At 40.3% G+C, this 20705-nt stretch overlaps 1 protein-coding gene across 31 annotated transcripts in view; it reads left to right on the top strand.

Annotated features, from left to right (window-relative positions):
• TMCC3 (transmembrane and coiled-coil domain family 3) overlaps window positions 1-20705 on the top strand; it is a 146891-nt gene that overhangs the window by 103606 nt on the left and 22580 nt on the right. For 5 of the 31 annotated variants that reach the window (XM_068937683.1, XM_068937657.1, XM_068937650.1 and 2 more), the window contains 2 exons: window positions 10734-10821; window positions 10956-11118. The exons of 16 other annotated variants lie outside the window; for them this stretch is intronic. Coding sequence is in view for 1 of the 15 variants with exons in the window: in XM_068937586.1 (XP_068793687.1) it covers window positions 2150-2188 (39 nt within the window). In the remaining 14 variants the exon portion in view is untranslated. Of the gene's footprint in view, window positions 1-2083; window positions 2189-10733; window positions 10822-10940; window positions 11119-12411; window positions 12494-20705 lie in introns of all 31 variants that reach the window. 10 more of the 31 variants (XM_068937664.1, XM_068937725.1, XM_068937754.1 and 7 more) reach the window with 6 other exon arrangements.

Below are 20705 nucleotides of genomic sequence, written 5' to 3'. Positions count from 1 at the left end.
TTCTGTCAGGCTGCCAGTGGTGCTGCAGGGGGACAGAGATAGCTATAGATCCTTAATTTGCTTATTGTCATCAGTTCCATAGGTAAGGCTTTAAGCAAGTGCCACCTGGCACTGTGTCTGCATAGAGGCTGCGTCTGTAAGATTTTGGCTGGCTTTGACTAACGCTATTGCTGTTCAGGCTAAAAAGATTTCTGCTTGCTGCCCAGTTTGGCACTATTAGTAAGTGTGCAGCTTTCATCTTCACCCCCCACAATGAGTGGCTTTGGGAAAGATCTGGGCAGGAGGGAGAGTTTCTAAATAGTGTTGGGGAAAGGTGGAACATACAAATGAAAAATGAGAATATATTCTGATAGAATAACATGTAATTTCCATTATTGTTAGTGAGGGTTGCATTATCTTTACTATTGAAAGTTTTCTGCTCTTCCTTTAGTCCAGAAAAAGAGAGAAGGATTAGTATTTGAAGCCAAAAAATAAACCTACTATTCTAAAGCCTTGACATATGGGACCTGGTATGCAACTTGGCTGGCTTGTGGCTTTGCAGCTAACATTTTTCACGCTCTCTCAGAAATTGAGAACTCTTCTAAGGCAGCTTTTGTATCATGCTACATAATCTAATCTTAGTTTAGGAGAAAGATGGGAGTAGAGGGATGTCCCTACTGGCTAAGGTGCAAAGAACATCTACCAATTGTGTGTTGTGATTCCATTATTGTAGAAAGCTGGAATAAGGCTCTCTGTTTTGTTTTACAAAAAAATTGAAGAAAAGCTTCATAATATGGAGGCCTGGTCCACCCAATTATTGTCAGATTTTGGTGTTGCAATTGGATCAAATTCTATAGGGTTGAAGTTAGGGAGACTGCTGCTATTGTTTTTTTTAAGTTGACCTCTACATTGGACACAGAGGCTGTGGTGCACTTTAATGAATCTTTGATGTGAAAGATTTGGCATCAGTTCTAAATTCTTTTTGATTCATCTTTAATATAGCAGGCACCCTTCCTCTTGTTTTATCTATTTTTATACAGTTTAGTAATAGTTACCTTCCTTTATAAATTTTCCTTACGTAGCTCAGCATGGAGAGGTTACACTGGGATGCAAAGCATTAATACTGTGCAATTGAATTAAAACTACAATGGGAACCAAGTAGTGCTGAAGTCCATTGTAATCTTTTCATTGACACCAGTGGCCTATAGAACAAATCTGAAATGAATTAGAGCAGCCTTATGGAAAATTCGTTACATATTAAATAAGTGTTCTTTACAGGGTGGTAGATGCTACTTTCAGTTTGTATTATAGTCTCATCCGTCTTAAATCTACAAGGCAGGTGTTGGTTGGTTTTCATCTTTGTTTTTCTTCTTTAAATCAATAATATTGTAGCAGATTTGGCTAAAAGTATATGAAAACCTATGGAAACCTATTTAGTTTTCCATCAAAGGTTGTAACAAAGGCGTCAGCCAGGAAACCTAAATTGCTAAGGATTGCAACAATTAAACACTCTTAAGTGATTATCTATGTTATATATTCTAATGGAAAATAATAGAACTATGCCTTTCAAAAAGGCTACTCACACATGATACTACATTACTGGCTTCTTAAGCAGGCATAAGAAAAGTGTTCTATTGAATTGGCAATGACCTTGTTTAAAGTGAGACTTTTCAGCTGAAAGTGAATCGCTCTGATGGAAGTTGGTGTTTTAAAATCTGGGAAAACTGCAGTGCTCTGAAGTTGGTTTATATGAGCATAAGGTGTACATTTAGAGTATGAGATTTAGGAAAGAGTTGGTGGAAATAGAAGTCCTCCACTCTTAAAGGAAAAACCTTCCAACTTTCAGTTGCCTACCACTACCAAAAAAACCCTTCAAATTTAGGTAAGTAATACAGCTTATAGGAGATGTGAGGAGTCAGTGCTTGGGGGGGGGGGGTCTGTAGATTTTTAGTTTTTAAATTTAAACGACTTTTCTAAGTGTGCTTTTGTGCTACCCCACTAGAAACACTGTGACAGGAAAAGGAACCTCATTACGAAAAGTTGAGATAACAAGTTTCTCTGGTTTTACAGCATTCACTTCTCTTTTTATTCTGAATTATTCCAGCTCATTTTGTCCGGAAATTACAATTAAGGTAGTGCTCGTTGTTCAAGTGCAAAATGATATGAGTACATGGAAAATGTGCTGCTTTATACCGACATGTCTGGACAGGTAAGTGACACCCAAAGATCAAACTGACAGACCAATTAGAATTGACTCATGTGTTTTTCTAATTCAGAGCAGTGCAACTTGGTAGCCTGCTCTGTCTGTAAGTCTACTAAGGAATTCCAAAGATTCATTGCTTTATTGTCACTTCCTAGGAGATGAATTTAAATCAAATGGGAGGTAAAAATTTGTTGGGCTCTGATGACCATTAACTGTGTTTTGGATTACAGTAGACTTTGGCTTTGGTTTAAAGCTGCAGACAGCTGCAGGGGAAAAAAAAAAAAGTAGTTTTGGAACTGAGTAGGATCAAACTTAGTACTAGCCTTGAAAAGATGCTTACTATAAAATCTAAATGAGCAGATCTTGCTGAGTGAGAGTTATCTATATCAGGCATGAGGAATTGTTCCTCCTTCAGGAGGGCCAAATAAGACTTTTGCCCATGCACTCAGTAGCACTCATCGCTTCTCCCCCAATGTGCAGCATTGCATGTTGCCCCGTTCAGTACCTTCGCTCTGCCGGCTTTCCCCCAGCTGCTCACTACTACCTTGTGTGAAGCCCCTTAATGGCACCGTAGTGGGGGGCTCCTTCATCCCCACTGTGGTCAACTTCTGCTTACAGACTCTGCACCCCTCAGTACTGAGCTTGCTTACTTGTGTCCCTTGTGTGCCCCCCACCATGTCCCAGGGCTGAGGGGCAAGGGAAGCGGGGAGGAGGGGGACTGGGCAGCTGTTGGCAGCTTTTGGGCACGGTCAGGCCAAAGCAGCTGGCAAGGAATAGGGGGATTGTTGTGAAAGGAGGACTAGAGATAGAAGTTCACATTGGCTGCCCGGAATGTAGTTACTCCTTTTTTTTGAGATGTATCTAATAGTGTAGATGCTGCAGAAGAGTCTGCTGTGTGTTGAAGCAAGTGTGAAAATGTGGATTTTACTAGAACTAGGCTACAAGTTTATTCCAAAGGCCAGATGTTGTTGTTTTGTGTCTCTTCTTGACTTCACACAGATGATTAGAAATTAAAATAAAATGCCTTAATACTTGTTTTTACTCCAGTTATTGATGTGTATGCGTAATATGAGTGTGTGCGGTTCTTATTTTGTTAGGCGTCTTTATTTCACTGGAGATTTTGTCAGGAATCACACTGTTTTGTGTCATGGTTGTCCATGGTATTTATTGCCAGACCTGCAAAATATCTCTTCACCTCCTTATCAAGTTTTTGATTTCTCTCTTCCCTACTGTGTCCCTGAAAAAGGGATTATTTTTGTTCAATTTCCCCCTATATCTTAAGAGAGAAACTTGGTTTCATCTTGTCACCTGTAACAAGCCCTATTCTGGAGCAAATTATACGATTTCAGTTTTGATGAACAAAAGAAGGGTGACAGCCTGCTCCTAAGAATATCCCTTTAAATTTTATCTGGGGAGTCTCTTTCAAAGCCAGGTGTTAAATGGCAACAGACTGATTCAGTAGCTGCCAGGTTCCTGATGGGCTAAAATTGGTCCAGAAGGTTGATAGCGAGTCTGCCATATTCTGAAATTGTTGCCTTGCTCTGCTTTTTGTGAAGATCCATAGAGTGGTACCCTTTCTTCACCTATGGATTTGTGCAAAGGGTGAGACTTTGGCCCTTCTGAAATGCACCATCATCACAAACAGGTGTTGTTGATCCTGATAAGGGTCTGTGACCTGTGCAAGTATTATGTTCCTTCTGTCCTGTGCAGGTGGATTGGATTTGATAGATTTTTGTGCCACGGGCATGGAAAGAGCTGGAGAACATAAGAGGGTGAAGGCATTTCTTGTAGTGATCTCAGGAAAGTTCAAAAAAAGGAAAATAATGAAGATAGGAAAACAGTCTTTGACAATCGGCAAGAATGTCTCCTCTGCTTGCCAGTAGATATGCCTGAAATTCTGAGGCTCCCTTTGTGGGCATGTTTTGTTCCCATAAATTGTAGGGATGTAATCCTAAGCAGTTTGTCTTGGGGAATACAAGGGAACATTACTGTCTTTAAGAGCTAGATGCTTACTGTTACTGGTAAATGAGGTGTGCTGTTATCAGGTCATTATGCTGTCTTTCCAGCATAAACTTCCATGGCATTCTCTCTCTTCTGTGCAGGGAGCGATCTTATTGAGCAAATCTTTTATTTCTTTTTTTTTTTTCTTTTTTTTTTTTTTTTTAAATGAAGCCAGCTTCCTATGGTTTTCTACTTGAGGGGCATCATTGTGTCCTGCAATATTAGTTTAATGTAGAAAAAAGATGCAGCTTTCTTTTTTTCTGCATTGTTTTTTGCCTCCAAGGAGGACTTTTTTTCACAGAGGAACTGGATCTGCTAAATATTCAAGAGGAAGAGTAAGACATGAACTGACAAAACTTGATCTGGAAGCGATCAAGTGGAAACTATAGTGATTTTTTTTATCTGTAAAACTTGGTATTAAGCTTTTGTTTGTGATTTATTGATGCCAGAAGCTATGATAGCCTTACTCTTTTAGGTTTGGGAAGCAGGGCTTTGAGGATTTATTTGAGTGCAGTAGCTTACAAATTGTTCTTGCACAAAATGTGTTGACCTATATTGCTGCTTTTCATGCATACTTTAGGTGTATTTTCTCAGTCACTAGTGAATGTGTACATTTCACCATAGTGCATATGCAAACTGCTCTTTAATTTTGCAGAAGTACTCTTGCAAGGAAGATACACCCAACCATGGTGTTTTGAAACAAATAACCAAGCCCTTCTTTCACTTGTTCTTGTTTGGACTTGAGCGAGTCAACTAGTATAACCTTTATGTGCTTTGTACCATTATGTGGTGTGGCAGGTAATGTCAGAGAAGGTTGAAGTTCAGTGGCTTGCTTGAATATAATCCATGTTTTTGAAATGAAGTCTAGAGCAGTGGTGGCAGTGGTAGCCTAAGGCTCTGAAGGCATGGCTTCAGTGTTCTCTGGCAGCTCTCAGCCCCTGTGTAATGATGGGCAAGTCACTTCACCTCTTGGAAGATGATATGACATCTGTGGGGGAGGGATAAATGCTGTGAAGGACACGTTTCAGAGCCATTAGCCGTGTGGATGGATACTTTAAAAAAACAAAACTCAGATGTTCTGTGGAGCTCCAAAGATATTAAATGGATGCACATTCCTATTTTCCACATCAGATAGATTTTTAAGGAGACTATCTGGCATAAGTGGTTCTTTCCCCAAAATTTTATAAGCCTTATGCAACTGTTTGGAATTGGTCATCTAGTCATGAGCTAGTTATGTAGGCCGGCCCCACCCTGGTAGCTGAGAGAGAGATACAGTTCTTGTGAGTAATCTATTTCATCTCTGATTTGATAGAAGAAACATAGATGACTAGTTTAAACTAAATCATATAAAGGTGGACATCTGAAGCTAGGTAAGATAAAATGTACTCTAAATAGCTGTGTAATAGTGGATATTGCAGGCACCGTGGAAAAGATGCAAGTTCTACCATTTTTCATACAGTATAGAACTAGATGTATGTACTGAATATCTAGGCACCTGTGCTAGATCAACTTGACTCTTGACCAGGCCTTTTAAGTTCTTTGTATTAGGTTGGCAAGGAAAAGGCTTTTCTGACTCTCCTTGCGCAGTGAGTTCTTAATAGTATTGAATCTTCTTTTCACTAACAGCATTATTTTAGGAAAATTCTTTTTTGATCTTTTTGCCAGTTTTGCCATTATGTTTAGGAACTGTTGGTCTCTGGCTGCTCAGAAATTTGGCAGTACAGTAAGTTACCTTTCCTTTTCCCTTCTCTCTCTCTCTTTTGGCTCAGTTATAATTATTATAGAGTGTTCTTGTTGTGAGTACCTCTGACTAATAAGCCCCTGTGATGGAAGAAGGCTCTCAGAGGAGATGGGTAGGGGCATTTTGCCCATGAAGCTCAGGGAAGAATGCAGGGAGTGACTGACTCCAGCTCTTGCGAAGAAAACTCAATTTATCTATCTCAACACACAGGGGACTGGAGGGTGGCCCTTGTTTTAGATAAAAGGCTGTATCAGTTGAGTGGATCAATTGACTATATTACAGTTGAGTGGATCAACTGGTGGTGTAAAAGTTTTTCCCTGAGTTAACCGAAAGAGTGTGAATGTCTCCCTGAGTTAGCCAGACCAGCGTGAAGGGAAGTGTATATGCGGCTCAGCCCACCAGAGAGTTTAAACACTGAACAACAAATGAATCTCGAAGAGAGCAATGGGCTCCAGCTGCTTTCAACTCATGCATTCCTTCGTGACGACTGGGGGCGCCCAGTGTCATGACAGTGAGCATATCATAGAGACCGGTAATGGGAATCACATTTGTGTTGTGACCCAACTGTACATTGCAATTGCTATATCCTGCTCAGTGCAGCTTACACTTGTCTTGTGATTGTAGCATATTGCTGTATCACTCCGCTAAATCAAAATCCTGAGTAATGTCACACGTCTTCAAGTAATTTGGATATTGAATGGTACACCCTCCATGTGTGGAATTTCTAAAAGAACCTGGTAAGACAGTGTTGGACTCTTGACAACCTTAGAGAAATGCAAGATTTTATCTGTGTAGGTAAACCAGAACTAAGTTGTGGAAGGATTGATTTTTTTTTTTAATTATTTTTTTTTAACAAAGAAAGAAAGGAGAAAGAATACCAATAAGAAATAGAAAATGGAATGAAATAGAAGAATCTGAATTTACCTTATCTTTGCTGCACAAAGGTAAAAGATTGTTTCTGTAAGTCTGTAGAGCTCTTATTGCTTCTGCTAGTGGCATGTGCTTTTGATAATGTTAGATTTGGCACTGGTTTTCATTTTGGTAGTGGTGCGTTGAATTGGAATTAGACTTATACTGACTTACAGTTTTTTGTGGGGGACTGATTGCAGGTGAGCTAGAGCACTACGAGGGATGTTCCTGTCAGCTGTGACCTACTCTTGAGTAAATCCTCAGCAACGCTGGGTAATTTCAGTAGTGTAGGACTGTGCCTTCTGTGGAAGCTATTTGTAATAATTTCATTAATGAAAATGGGCTTTTTATGAACTTTTAGCATGGCAGTAAGTAGTCAGAAAGAGGCAAGCTTTCAGTTATGGGAACTGGGAGCACACAGCCACAGTGTAGAGTACTTGCGTTGTCTTGTTTTAGGTGATTCTGATGCAAAAGATCATTCTTTCTGTAAGGTAGACATCATAAGGTTCAGAAATTCAGGACTTGATTTAAAAAAAGCCCAAACCAGAAATCTAGCTGCCTCTGAATACTTATTTAAAATTCACCACTGTATGTTTCTATGTAAGGCTAAGTATGTTGCTTTGACTAACAGGCTGATTAACACCTGGTTTTATTAAAGCAGGGTTTGTGAAAGGGAAACGGGAAGAAATTCTCATTCTAAGCTGGCTGTGAGAAGTGTCATCTCGTGTCTTAATATATTGAATCATCTATGTTTCAGCGCTGCAGAGTTAGAATTAGCATGCAAGTATTGTATTTGAACTGACTTTTTGTTACTTCCTTATAAGTAGTAGTAGTGAACTAGCCATATATTTTACTAGCAAACGCACAAAGTAATATCTTTATTTCCTGCAGCAATTATTCTTTGCTAAATTTGGGGAAGCTTTAATTTTAGAACAGTAGTGTCTGATACCATCAGTGCTGTGATTAATATCCTGGGAAGATTCAGTTGCTATTGCTCTTGAGACTTCTCTGAGCAAGCTGCATCGCTGTCTGAAATGTCTTTCGCTCCTGGGGCAGACAGGTCTATCTTGTCATTATCTTTGCAATAGCAATAAGATTTAGGAGACGGTCATGTTAACAAAGGTACAAAGTGTCTTTGATTCAACAACTAATTTCCAAACACAGCAGATTTTTTTTTTTGTTGGTGGTAGTATTTTAGGTGGGGGGGTGGTGGTTATGCTGAAAAGTATTCCTGATGCTAACACTAAGCTCAACTTTCTTCTGCCTGAGTAATCTTTGTGCTGTTTGTTCAGCCTTTTTGTTGCCTTAAAAAGGGAGAATGACTAAAGATGATGCTCATGGGTTATTTGAAGTTGTAAGTATGCATTATATGTTCTCTTATGTTCTACTTTTTTGGGGGATACACACAACTTGAAAATGTGAAAATATTGCAGTGTTTTGATGTTTGAACTTCTCAGAAGACTCATTTCTATTTTTAATCGCCTTTTTCTAAATTGTTATGCCACGTCATGCCCCTCTTCCCACCAAAGTATTGGACTATTTCTTTACTGTATAAAGCTCTTCTCTAGCAAGGTGTGTTCTTTATGCAACATAGCTCTCTTGAGATAACAGTTTTTTTGATTGGACTCAAAACTTGATATTCTTGATATGCTAGATATTACAGGTACCAAAGTGTCCTAATTGCTAGATGTCGATTAAAAATGACCAGTTTGTACCTAAATACTATTTTCAGTAGTAATGATTATAGATTGGTGGTTGTCTGTGTTTTGTGGTGGGGAGAAAATAGGATGAAGACTTAATTTTATTGCCTGGTGAGTTTTTCTTGCTGTCAAACTTATAGTTTCCAGAACGTTCATAAGAAGAAATATTGTAAGTTTTCCAGATTTGATCTGTGTTGCAGCTTCAATCTGTCCCTCTTCAGCCACCTGTTTATATAAACTTTTTCCTTTTGGAAAAATGAGGACAAACAGAGCTGAAGTATGAATATTGTCTGTATTTCAGAAAGTTTGGCTGATCTTTGTCTTCAGCATCTGGTATGTTAAAAAATGCTTGTAAAGTTATACCATGTGAAGCACATGGAACTGTTTAAAGCTAGTGTGGGTTGTTTTCCATATTTTTAAAGTATTGACTTAAGTAGGAGTTATATCTCATACCAGTTCCTGCAGTTTTCCATCTCTGAAAAAATGTGTATAGAAATTCCAGCTTAGCAACTTCCTTAGGAAAGGTAGAAATTGAGAGACTAGGGGTTAGGGCTATGAGGATTGGCATGTTGGTATTAATCATTGCTCATCCGCAAGCTGCCACAAGAACAGAGAATTTTATTGCTGTTGGCTCAGGGCATATTCCTTTTGGGGACTGAATGGCCAGTGTGAATTTTAATAGTAACATGTATTAAATACTTTTATTTAAAACATTAGTAATTTCAGTGGCTAAACTATCTCTACTCCTGCATGCAATGCCATGAATTAGCCTGAAATCACATAAGCTGAATTGTTTTCAGTGACTGGAGTGCTGACAGTCCTTATATTTGATAACAAAGAACCTGTGCTATCATCTCGTTCTAAATCTTTCGTAACGTTAAAGAAAACCCATAAACCCTCTAAGCAGCACTGGAAGATGCCTCATATTACATTTGTAAATCCTGTCCAGAGCTTTTGTGAAACTAATGCATTATTTTTCAGATTCTTCAGGCATTTTTTTAGTCTGAAGCATGCAGGTTTTTCATCACCTCCTAGACTAATCTTTCTTTTCTCTTTCCCTCTGCATCCATCTCATCTCAGAATAATACTAGGTTTTGTCTCTCATGGATACCTCTAAATTGTACATTAAGAGAATTCAGGTACTTGTTTCCAAAGTGTTTTCTCTTTTAATCCCGTAGAACTAGAAACAGTATGTTCTACCGTGTAAATAAAAAGAGAATAAGTAAATCTCCTAGTGAAGTTTAGCTTTGGGAATGAAATTAGTCTATTTAAATATATGCATAGAACTTAAATGGTTAACTTTGTCCTGTGTGTCAGGCAGGAGAGTGGAGTTTAGCCATCCTGCCTCCATCTTTGTATTAATAAGCGTGAATATGTAGAAAATGGGAAGTACTTATAATCAAAATAAAAGCAAAATTGGGAGAACTTCATGTTTTTAATCTCTGCACTAGAGAGAAAAATGTAAGGAATCAGCAGCATTAACCTCCTCTAGGAGAAGGGCAAGTGTGGGGCCTCTTTGTAAAAGAGAAAGGAATATTCCATGCAAAGAAAGGCCTTACTATAACCTCAGTGACACGCAAGGCTTTAAAGCAAATAGATCTTTGAGCAACTGTTAAAGGAAAGAATAATGAAAGACTTAATTCAAGACTTGGAAGTAAACAGAAAATGAAATAAATCCCACCTTTGGTTTAACCATAGGATGGACACTACCGGCTAATATGGTCTGTTATCTTGGCACAGGTGAATAGCATATCTGCTGAATTCCCTTTGCTTAGAATATCAGTGTAGCCCTAAATTAAACACTTGCTATGGTGCCACATGGGAAATTTTACGCTAAATAGGAGATTTCGCCGGAGACAGGGGAAGAGAAGAGAGATGGAGCTACAGATGGTTAACAGTCTTCCAAAGTAACAGACTATATTATAATTCCTCTTTTAGCAAAGAGAGGGATTTGGGCTCTCGCTTAATGTTTGTCACCCTGCGTCTATGTACCAGTAACAAGGAGAACTGGTTTAAGTCGAGCTCTAGATCTAGAGGAGAAGACCTAACTGTGGATAAAGCTAGGCTAGGAAACAAAATAAGCTTTTTATCTTTGGGAAGTATAATGTTTGGAAACTACTTTCCAAGCTTGAGTAGCAGGAAAAATACACGACTTCTTTTTAAAAGGAAGCCTAACAAGTTTATGAATGTAACTTTTCAGTGTTAGGAGCCACGACGTTCCTGTGTTCCTGCCTTGGAAATTATTTCACGTATTTCCTGAGGCTTTTACATCACTCAAGTGTGTTCAAGTGAGTATATTCTGCTTAATAAATTTGATGTGGCTTCAGCCCAATTTGATGGGAGACTAGAGACTTCAAGAATAATGAGCGTGGACATCTTGTGAAAATAATTTTTGTCTTCTCATCAGGTTCTTCTCTTGCAGGGAGTGAAAATCAGAGAGTACTCGCCCGTTATCTGCCGGCTAGCAGGCTTGCTGGTCAGTATGCCTCTAGTTTGAGATCATCCACAGAAAATGCTCTCTTGCGCACCTGCCAGTCCAGAAAGGTTATTCAAGGGCCACTAAAGAAATTGAAGCCATTCTTAAGGTAACAGGAGGAAGCAGAAAATACTCTGGTGTTTTGGGGACATAGAGAATCTGAAGATACTTGTTAGGAGAGTGAATCTGGTAGCCTGATAAGAGGTGAGGCTGCTGCAGTTCCATGCCCCAGGTCCAACCACTAGTGAGGCTGAGTGTGTTTTTCCAGTTCACACACACAGAAGCACACATGTACAACACGTATATATGTGAGTAGCCACGCAGGTCAGTACAAACAGACGCACTCAGCACTTGCACAGACTGCACCACTGGCCCTTTCCTGTTGCCCTCTCTGATCAGGAGGAGGGTCTGTTAGCATGACATACGTATGTACATATGTACAATGTGGATGCCTCTGGCAGCCAGGCTTACACTCTCAGTCCTCCCAGTAGCTGGTCCCTGGATCTCCAGGCTCCCTCTTCCCAGTTGCTGGCACCTGGACAAATGAGCCCCTGAGGCTTGCAGCCCCACTCCAGTGGCCGGTACAGGCCCTCTCATGCTGCTTTCCCCTCCCACCATCACACACACTTAGGTCTCGGTTGACCCCCAAACCCCAGGGTCTCTTTGATAGTTGGCCAGGACTCCCCTGATCTCCTTGGTAGCTGACTCCCCCTGTGGGCTGGCCCTTAGCGACAAGCACACAGATGCACAGAAGCAGGTCTCACTTGACCTCCAGACCCTATGGTCTCCAGCAGTTGTTTGGGACTCCCCTGGTCCCTCTAGTAGCCAAATCCCCTCTGGGATCCCCTTAGGAGACACATACACATACACACAGGTCTCCCAATCGATCCCAGACCCCACAGAAGTTGACCGGGACTCCCCTGGCCCCTCCAAGAGCCATACACATACCTGGCTCCCAGGTCAATTGACCTATTCATTGGCTAGTCCAGCTGGATATTTGCAAGCGGTCATACACTGATTTCTAGACCCTCACTTGATCCAGTTGCTGGCAGCACAGGCATGTGTAGGCCCCTCTAACCTGTGGTCTGACTCCAGTTGCTGGCACTTAGGCCTCTGTACACACACACACTCACACGGAATAGAATCTTTCGAACAAGAAGATAAAAAAGGATTCCAATAAAAAGGTAGAACAGACTGCGCTGATCAGGCACAGGGCCAGACAAGTGTACTGCCAGCAACCAGTTTGCAGGTGACTGGCCCTCTTATTCCCTTTTTGCTCTATTTTCCCCCATTCCTTCCTCCCCAAACCTTGATCCCTCCTTTTCCCCACCTTTTAGTCTTCCTCAAAACATCCCATAATAAGTCCTATGCAATCCCAAAATGCTCTTCCTCTACATTCCAGGTGTCCCATACCCATAGGCAGTGTCTCCCCTCAGCCTGAAAGGTGCTCCCATGGCCTCATCTTGTTGATAGGGTGTGAGCAGGTAATTTGGGTTCCTACCTTGCTGCTGTGCCTCTGCGCTCCTCTGTGCTTGTGGCAATGAGCCTTTGATGGGCTGATTGCTCTCCTGTGTTGGGCCTGGGAGTAGCTGAGGTGGGGAATTATTCAGATCCCCTACCTGCCATCACCTCTATTTCTTCATGTGTGTGCAGACAAGCTTCTTATCACAAAGCCTAGCACTATGAAGGTGTAGAGAGTGAGGGGACCCGGGAGGTTGTTGCTATAAGACACAAGAGTCCAATGTCCATATGATACCATGTTTCACTTCTTGCTGAAGTAATGTCTGTGCTGGATTGTTAGGGTTTATACAGCAGACTGTCCCTGTCTGCTCTTCTCTAGCAATTTGAATGTGGCCGGGGAAAACAGCAATTGTTCCATGCTGCTATTCAAGTTGGGCAAAGGTTCAAATCTGTAAGAAATAGTAGATAAGTTTGCATTATGAAATGTCTTCAAAAATTCAGCTCTTGCTAGAGAGCTCTGTCAGGTTCCCCATCTCGCACAGTTTTTCACAAGCGGATATTACTAATTTTTCCCAGTTCAGGTGGATTTACTGTGCTAAACTGCTTAATTATCTGTCCAGTCCAATTAATGATGAGTTTGCCTTAATTTTGTTTAAGAGTGTTAGATTAAAATATATTTACTGTAGTTGCTAGTCCTGATGCTTTCCAAGTACATTGCAAGAAGTTATATGATGGGGAGGATGCTGCTTGAGTTTGTAGGGTAATTTAAGCCAATCACAAATTATTACTTTAAAAAAAAAAAAGTTCTATTACCACACAGATATTCTTGTCCCTACTGCACATCAGTTCAAGCATTAAGTCACAGCACAACAGAAAATTAATGTTCCAGAGGCATCCAGTCTCTTATAAAAAATGGATTGGCTAGATTTTGTGGGCATATGTGGTTTCTAGCAGAGATTTAGAGACTTTTATTGGAAAACACGTACTACTTGTCATACTGTTTGGTTTTCAAGTCTCAGTTGCAGGAGAACTGGGCTGCTAGTGTCCTTAAAGCAGTTACTAATACTTGCTTTTGAACTGCAGGCAACTTGCTTTACTGTCCAGGCTGTGCTTAGGTACAGGTTTCCTTTTTAATTTCTCAGGCAACCTGAGAAGCAGATGCCTGCCTGCTGGTGGCCTGTTCTGAGCAAAGTCCGGTCCTGCTACTAGATCACATCTGATGCTGCAATCTTTAGGTTAACCGTCAGTTTACCTGTAACTGCAAAAGAGTTCTTATCTCTTTCTGTGGAAACAAATTTTTAATTGTCTGTGGGATCCTTAGCATTGTGTTGCTAACAGTCATGGCTGCCTTCAGAAGGGGCATGGCAATGGTGTTGAATCAGCTTATCCACATCATGCAGGAAGTACTGGTGCTTATCCAGCCACTGAGCAGGTGTAACACGTGCCCTCTGACAGTGTCCATTTCTGTTCCATGGATCTCCCCTACCAGAGGCAGCTTCGTACTCTGACTTGAATGAGGTTATGATGTGAGCTGACTGGTGATGAACTGACCAAGTATGCTAATAAGGAAAGCTTTGTTAATAGTCTGGTCTAATGGCTTGGGTTAATGTGCTCTAGCATCTTCAGTCTGTCGCATTAGATTGTAGAAAGAGAAAACATGCCTGTGTGAGAGCGCTCTGTTAGAACACTGAGAAGGCATGTTTGATTTGAACACTGCTTCCTAGCAGACTCTTGCACTCTTAGCAGCAAGTAGGTGACCGGAGAAAGCACTGTGAACAAAGGTGTAGATGACTTCAAAATGAGGTGGTGGTGTGCCTTTGAGCAGGCAAAACATGTCAGGTAAAGAAGATGATAATGACAGCAGACTGCTTTGCTTGTGTTGCTGTGTTCAGTTAAGGTAATTTCTGCCACAATTTATGTGCATGGTTATTTTTGAACCCACAGCATTTTGATATCCCTGTTTCCTAATACAGCACTCATCTTTTCATTTAGAGCAAATGCTGTGGGAAGTGAGTTCTCTGTTTGTGATGATATGTATAGAAAGTGTCAATGAAATATTAGACTAGGGTGTGTTCCACTTGATTTTCTTTTTGACTTTTTCTGTGGTTGCATTTGCTACTGGAAACAAAAATCATAGCGTTAATTTTAAGCAGTTGTTGGTTCCCCCCCCCCCCCATACATGTTCCATTAATTAATTAAAGGTTCACAAAAGACTAGTGCTAACTAAATTTGGGTATGTGCTTCATGTGGCATGGGATATACAGGAGATTCTTATTAATCTGTGTTCTGAATTCCATCTCCAAGAACATGGTGTGTTCATTGTTCTCTCTCGCTCTCTCTCTTTCACTTATTTATTTATTTATTTTGTTATTCAGTAGGCACAATCCTTTTTGATGGTGTTTCATGGTCTTCAGGTGTGTGGTATAGTGATGATACTCATGGTCCTTCCTGTGACAATTTGGATTCATCCGCGGTTGAGACCACAAAAGGCACTTGATCTTAGTCAAGCATTTGAAATTATTTTCTACACTGTGTAGCTGCCACACAGTTTGGAAGAACTGTCTTTACTGAAGTGGCTCTGGTTGCTGCTTCTGAAACTCTGGATCGAGGTGTCTTGACAGAGCTCTGGGGGTTTTCAGTATGCTTCGTTTCTGTGCACGACATTAATATTTCACTTTCATGAGCACTGAAGCGAGAAAATCATGAACTTCATAAAAAATTAAACAAAAGTTGCTTTTTTTGGAATAGATGGTTGCGTAATATCTTCCCAACTGTTAAGTGTTTAAAGACTTGCTATGTTTAGTGCACTTTCATTTAAAAAATAAATTCTCACTTTTAATAACAACACTCAGTTTTGCTACATACAGGGCTGGATGTTCTAGATAGCTTTTTAGCTCCAGGTTCTATTTTTCCTTGCCAAAGCCTAAGCATCTGTGTTAAGATTCATCATCTGTAGAACTGAAGCTTAAGTTGATACTTAAAAAGAAATCTTTTTTTCAGAATTTTCCTATTATCTTTTCTAATACCTGACGTACAGAGCAGGATTGTCCGCTAAAATGTTCCAAAGGATGTAAGCTATTTTGCAGGCACTTGCTGTTCTCAGACTACTTGATGAAAATCTTTCATGAGCATGTTTAATAAGAAAAATAAAATCATCAGACCTTTAAAATAACATGGACTGCTCAGTCACAACTGTTAAAGTTGTTGTAACTGAAGGCTTGGGGTTTTTAAGTTGGGGAATGTATGCAGAAGAGTCCCAACAGTGACAAGCTCTTGGTGCTTAGTTCTGAACTGGAGTGCAATCACCACTCTTCAGTGGTGAATTATTTAGGTATATAAAACAGTTCCAGCCTACCATGATATTAGGGGTGTAATTGTACATCTATTGAAGATGTAAACACAGTTTATGGAAAACAGTACTGCCTGCAGTCCACTTAAGCACTCTGGCTTGCATGCAATACCTGTTTTCAAGTTATTCCTGTCAATATTAGGTGGTGATAGATGTGTTTTTTGGTAAGCTCCGTTCACGTCGTGGCTGGTGGGGATAATTACAGCACAATTGCTCTTTTAATGGGAGAGCTATGTGGCTCAAACCCTGCTGATGAATAACGTACTGGAAAAATTGGTCCTAAATACGGTTCTACAGGATTAGGATAAATAAGACTCAACATGTTCCATGGAAATACTGCAGCTTGAGTAAGCTCTGCTGCTGAACCCAAGGGAAGGCATTGTTGGGGTACCTTGCCTGTTCTCTACCATCTTGTCTGGTAAGCTGCTTGGGAGCCTGGACTCTTGAGGTGGGCAGTCTGGTCAAGCCCTCTGCACCTCCCTAGGCAGATCAGCTCTGGGGTTGGAGGTTCCTTGCTGAAGAATAAATTGTGGGGACCAGGAACATAAAGTAACGTGCTGGAGTACCCTCTTTCAGTGATAGCGTATTTGTTCAACACATGTCCGTGGGATGGAGGAAGTTATCCCCTTACCAGTGGCACGCCCTCATTGCCGAGCCACTGCCATACTCTCTTTTTTAATCTCTCCATGAATCTTGGACTCCAGTGGCCAGATTTCCTCAGGAAAAGCAGAGGAATGTCCCCTTTTTAGCTGTCAGTTTGGTGGTTGGTATGTCTTCCTCAAAGCTGTGGGTCTGAACACATCTCAAGCTGTAGAAAGCTTAGAACTCAACTCTTACTTCCTTGACAATCGATCCTAACCTGGAGCCTTGTTTGTCAGTTATTTCTTTCCCCTCATGCCCGTTGCTGAAGACGTTTGTGACTAAACAAATGATTCATCCTTGATGGACGTCTTTCTTCCCCATTGATTTCTGCAGTGAAGTCATGATACTGTTTGCTCTCGTTTGATTCCCCTGGCAACAGGATGTGATATCAGTACCGCAGTTAGATGACTATTATGAAGTCATTGCAAAGAAGTCTCATGGATATCGGGGGGGGAAAAAAACTCTTAGGGAAAATAAATTCCTAAGCATGTGAAATAACAGGAAAAAGAATTCAGGAAATTACTGGCTAAGCGCATCTCATTTGAAACAGTGACATTTGCCTTAGTACTAAGTCTTCAGACTGCTTACGTTAATTCTCTCATAGGTTGTTTGGAATCATGGTTCTGTTTCGAGCAGCTAAAATTGCTTTTGAAGTATTACTTTCCTCCTAATCTTTGTGTGGTGCAAAGGAGAGACAAAAAAAGATATTGGTAATCATTTTCATTATACAAATATCAGAAAATTTTAATTTGTTTTCTAAGTACTGTAGGCTTAAAAAAAGTTTGACTAAAAAGATAGTAAGCATATTTGAATGTGCAACTGAAATTGGCTTCTTGCATTATCTACAGGACAGTACCATGTTTTAAAGCAAGTTATTTTTACTTGACAGGCAAATGGCAGCTTTGATAGCCACACAGGTAGATGGCACATAATATCTTAGCACTTAGGCTTTCAATATTGGCCTGGGGTGGTTTGGTTTGTTGTTTTTTGTTGTTGTTGTTTTTGGTTTTTTACATGATCCCTTTCAAACTTTCTTTTTTTCTCTCTCCATGTCTGAGAACTGAAAGGCGCAGACACAAGAGATGAGAGAGGGAAGAGAGTTTCTTGCAAGTACTGGCAGCCTCTTGGGGAAGGCTGAGTGAGTGTCAGAGCTTGTTATATGGTATTCTGCATTCATTTTGGTACTTATGTCTGCAGCTGCATCATACATCAGTCAGCTAACTGGCTGTTAGACTCCTAGAATTAAATTCTGCTGTTGCTTTCCTTGTAAGCTAAAGAACATCCTTATGTCTGAGAAGGCATTTTTTCAGAAACGGAGAATGACCCTATAGAAAGACTATATCAAGATAAAGAGGGATTTGTTTTCTTCAAACTTCTGAAGATTAAAAAAAAAAAAAAGCTCAGTGGATATGAGAGATTTACAGGAAGTTAGGACAAATTAGATGTTTCTGTTATAAATGTTGTAAAGACAAATAGCAGCTTCAAGGCCCCTTGGCTCAGAGAAGAGCAAAATCTAAATTGAGCCAGGGAATTTCAGGGAGCAGGTAGAGCCTGCGGGCCTGGGTGACAGGGAAGGCACCCAATTATTACAATGTATGCAGATAGAGTTGGAGGGAAGAAGTTACAGGGAAGGGTCTGAGAACAGAAAAGAGTTCACAAAAGAGTATAGGAAGAAAAGGGTATGGCTGAGGGAGGTGAGGGGGGAAATCCTGAGCTCATGTAAGGTAGAAAGGTTATTTTGTGAACTTAAACTTAATGAGTAAGCTTTGATTTGAAGCAACATCCTCATGTGTGGCATTGTCCCGTATACCAGGGAGGAACAAAAGAGGCCCTGTAGTGACCTCTCTGAGCTTAACACTCAGAAAAATTCCAGCCCTTCCTGCTTCACCCATTATAGCAACTCGTTCAGCTCCCCCCGCTGAAGTTGATGCCATCATACCTTATTCATGGATGCTGTACACCGTGGATGAGAAGAAAGTGAAGCCATGAGAGTCTAGGTTAAGATTTACAGGTAGCAGAATCACTACATGCAAGGTGGTACATACATCACTACATACATGTGGATCAAATTGAGGATGAAATTTCATCTGAGGTGGCTGTAGGAGCTACCTTACCTCTAAATCTAAACACAGATCAAGTGTCTGTGGTTGTCAAAAAAACACTTTGTTTATTTTTGGCCTAAGAAGAGCCCTTGAATGTTTACAGCAGTGATAGCAGTTGTCACACTTGATCTTCTGTGGGTGGAGGATCACATAAGTTCATCTTGTGAATACATGCTGAGCAAGTTCAGGAGGCAGCACTGACAATAAGGGAAATAAATAGATTGTGTTCTGACACTTGGAACCTGTAGCTGGTTTCAAAAACAATGTGGTGGTTAGTTTTTTTTTTTCCATCCCTCTGGCTCATGTTGCACTCCAGCGTCTGTGTGTTGAGGGGGGAGCAAATTCCTATGGAACAGATCATTGAGTACATCTGGCATGACTGTCTCAGTGCACGCTTTGGGATATAGTGTGTCACTGGGGGTTCTCTTGGGACCAGTAGAGTTTTTCTAGGTTTTGCCTTTTTACAGGTCAGAAATGTAGCTGAAACCATTTCAGCAGCTCATTTGGGAGACAGGCATCTAGAACTACAAGCAATAACGTTTAACTTACGCATCCCACCTAACAATGAGAGCTCTTCAGAAGGTGATCACAAAGACATCTTGTTAACATCCCAGCTCTGATCATTGTACTCTAAAACCTTTTGACCTTGCTAGACTTGTTCACTGTACAGGATGTTGGCAGGCTGTCTAGTCTGTCAGTAGTGATTTTGTGTATGTTCATGTGCAGCAGTCTCTTACATGATCAGTCTGTGTTGGCATATCTACTGAATTAGATTAGGTTTTCTTTTAGTTGTACCATGAGATTTTTTTGACAAGATAACTACTCATAGGTGGTCTTTGCTTTGTATGCTGAAAAAACCCCAAAAAACAAAAACAAAAAACCCCAAACCCTCCACTTGGACTAGGTTAAAATTTACATAGAGCCCACACTGTTGTTGCCGTGTGTGTAGTGAAACTGTTTACCTCCTGGAACAATGCTGCTATGAAGATTCCTTTCCTTTCCCTACAGATAATAGTAAAACTATAAGAGAACTTGTGATCGGTTCTGGCGTAAGAGTTTGAACACGCTACATTACCAGTACACTGGGCAATAAAATAGGGCAGTACTGGAAGCATGGTAAGAACTTTTCCTCTTATCCAGTACTTCACATGACCCAGAAGCCATATCGAGAACTTGAAAAGCTGTGGTGAAATGGTGTAAACACTGTATTACTCTGCATTATAAATGTCTTTATTTAAATTCTGCTAAGCCCCAACCCCAGCTCTGCGTGTCAAACAAATCTCATTCACAGCATCATGCACAAATCTCTTCAAACCTGTATTGTGCAGTCAATGCCATATAAATGCCAGAAACTTAACATCACCTTCTTCACAGTAAGGAGAGTGAAACAGCTTTTTCAAGTAGATATCTAAATAAATGAGAAATAGTTGTTCCTACTAGTGTAATCTGCTTTAAATGTGCTCAACAGGTGTTACTTAGATATACTGCATTATAGTGGTCCCAGTATATGTGCCTAGGTGACTCTGAAACTGCTTGAATGTGTAACACCTTTTGTTTTGCTAGATCCGTGGCTTTCAGCTAGTAGACAGCCCTAACAAGCTTTTTAGTAATCTTTATTGTACCTTCTACTTTCAGACTGTATGACTATTGTCTAAATATTTTTAAGACTAAATTACACAGAGGAACATAATACTTGGTGCATTTATTTCCATAGTGACCTAAACATCACTTTTTCAAAGGTCATGTTTTATAACATCCTTGTAAATGAACAAGAAAAATAATCAAAAGTAAATGAAAAGCCTGCAGACCAAATGGGGTAAATAATTAATGGTACAGTTGATTCCATAAAGTTAAAATGGGGTGGTTAATATGTGGTTAATAAAATGGTTAATACCAGAGTCATATGTAGAGATGGACTTTAAATGTGAACTTGGTGGTGGTGGGGGGAGGGATCAATTCAAGAAGTGATTTGCCATTTAGTCTCAAGTTAAGTTTGCAGGACATACTACTTAAAGTATGTTTCTGTCTAAATTTAATGCTGGTGGGAAGCACATTCCTCTACTTTGGAAAACAGTTGCTGCTCTGGAACCAAAATCAGAACTAAGACTAATTTGGTGCATGTTAGACTCCCTCCTATAGAAT

The sequence above is a fragment of the Struthio camelus genome, chromosome 1, assembly GCF_040807025.1.
Source record: "Struthio camelus isolate bStrCam1 chromosome 1, bStrCam1.hap1, whole genome shotgun sequence".
NCBI lineage: Eukaryota > Metazoa > Chordata > Aves > Struthioniformes > Struthionidae > Struthio > Struthio camelus.
Note: the sequence above shows the minus strand (reverse complement) of the source record. Positions and strands in the feature narration are given on the sequence as shown.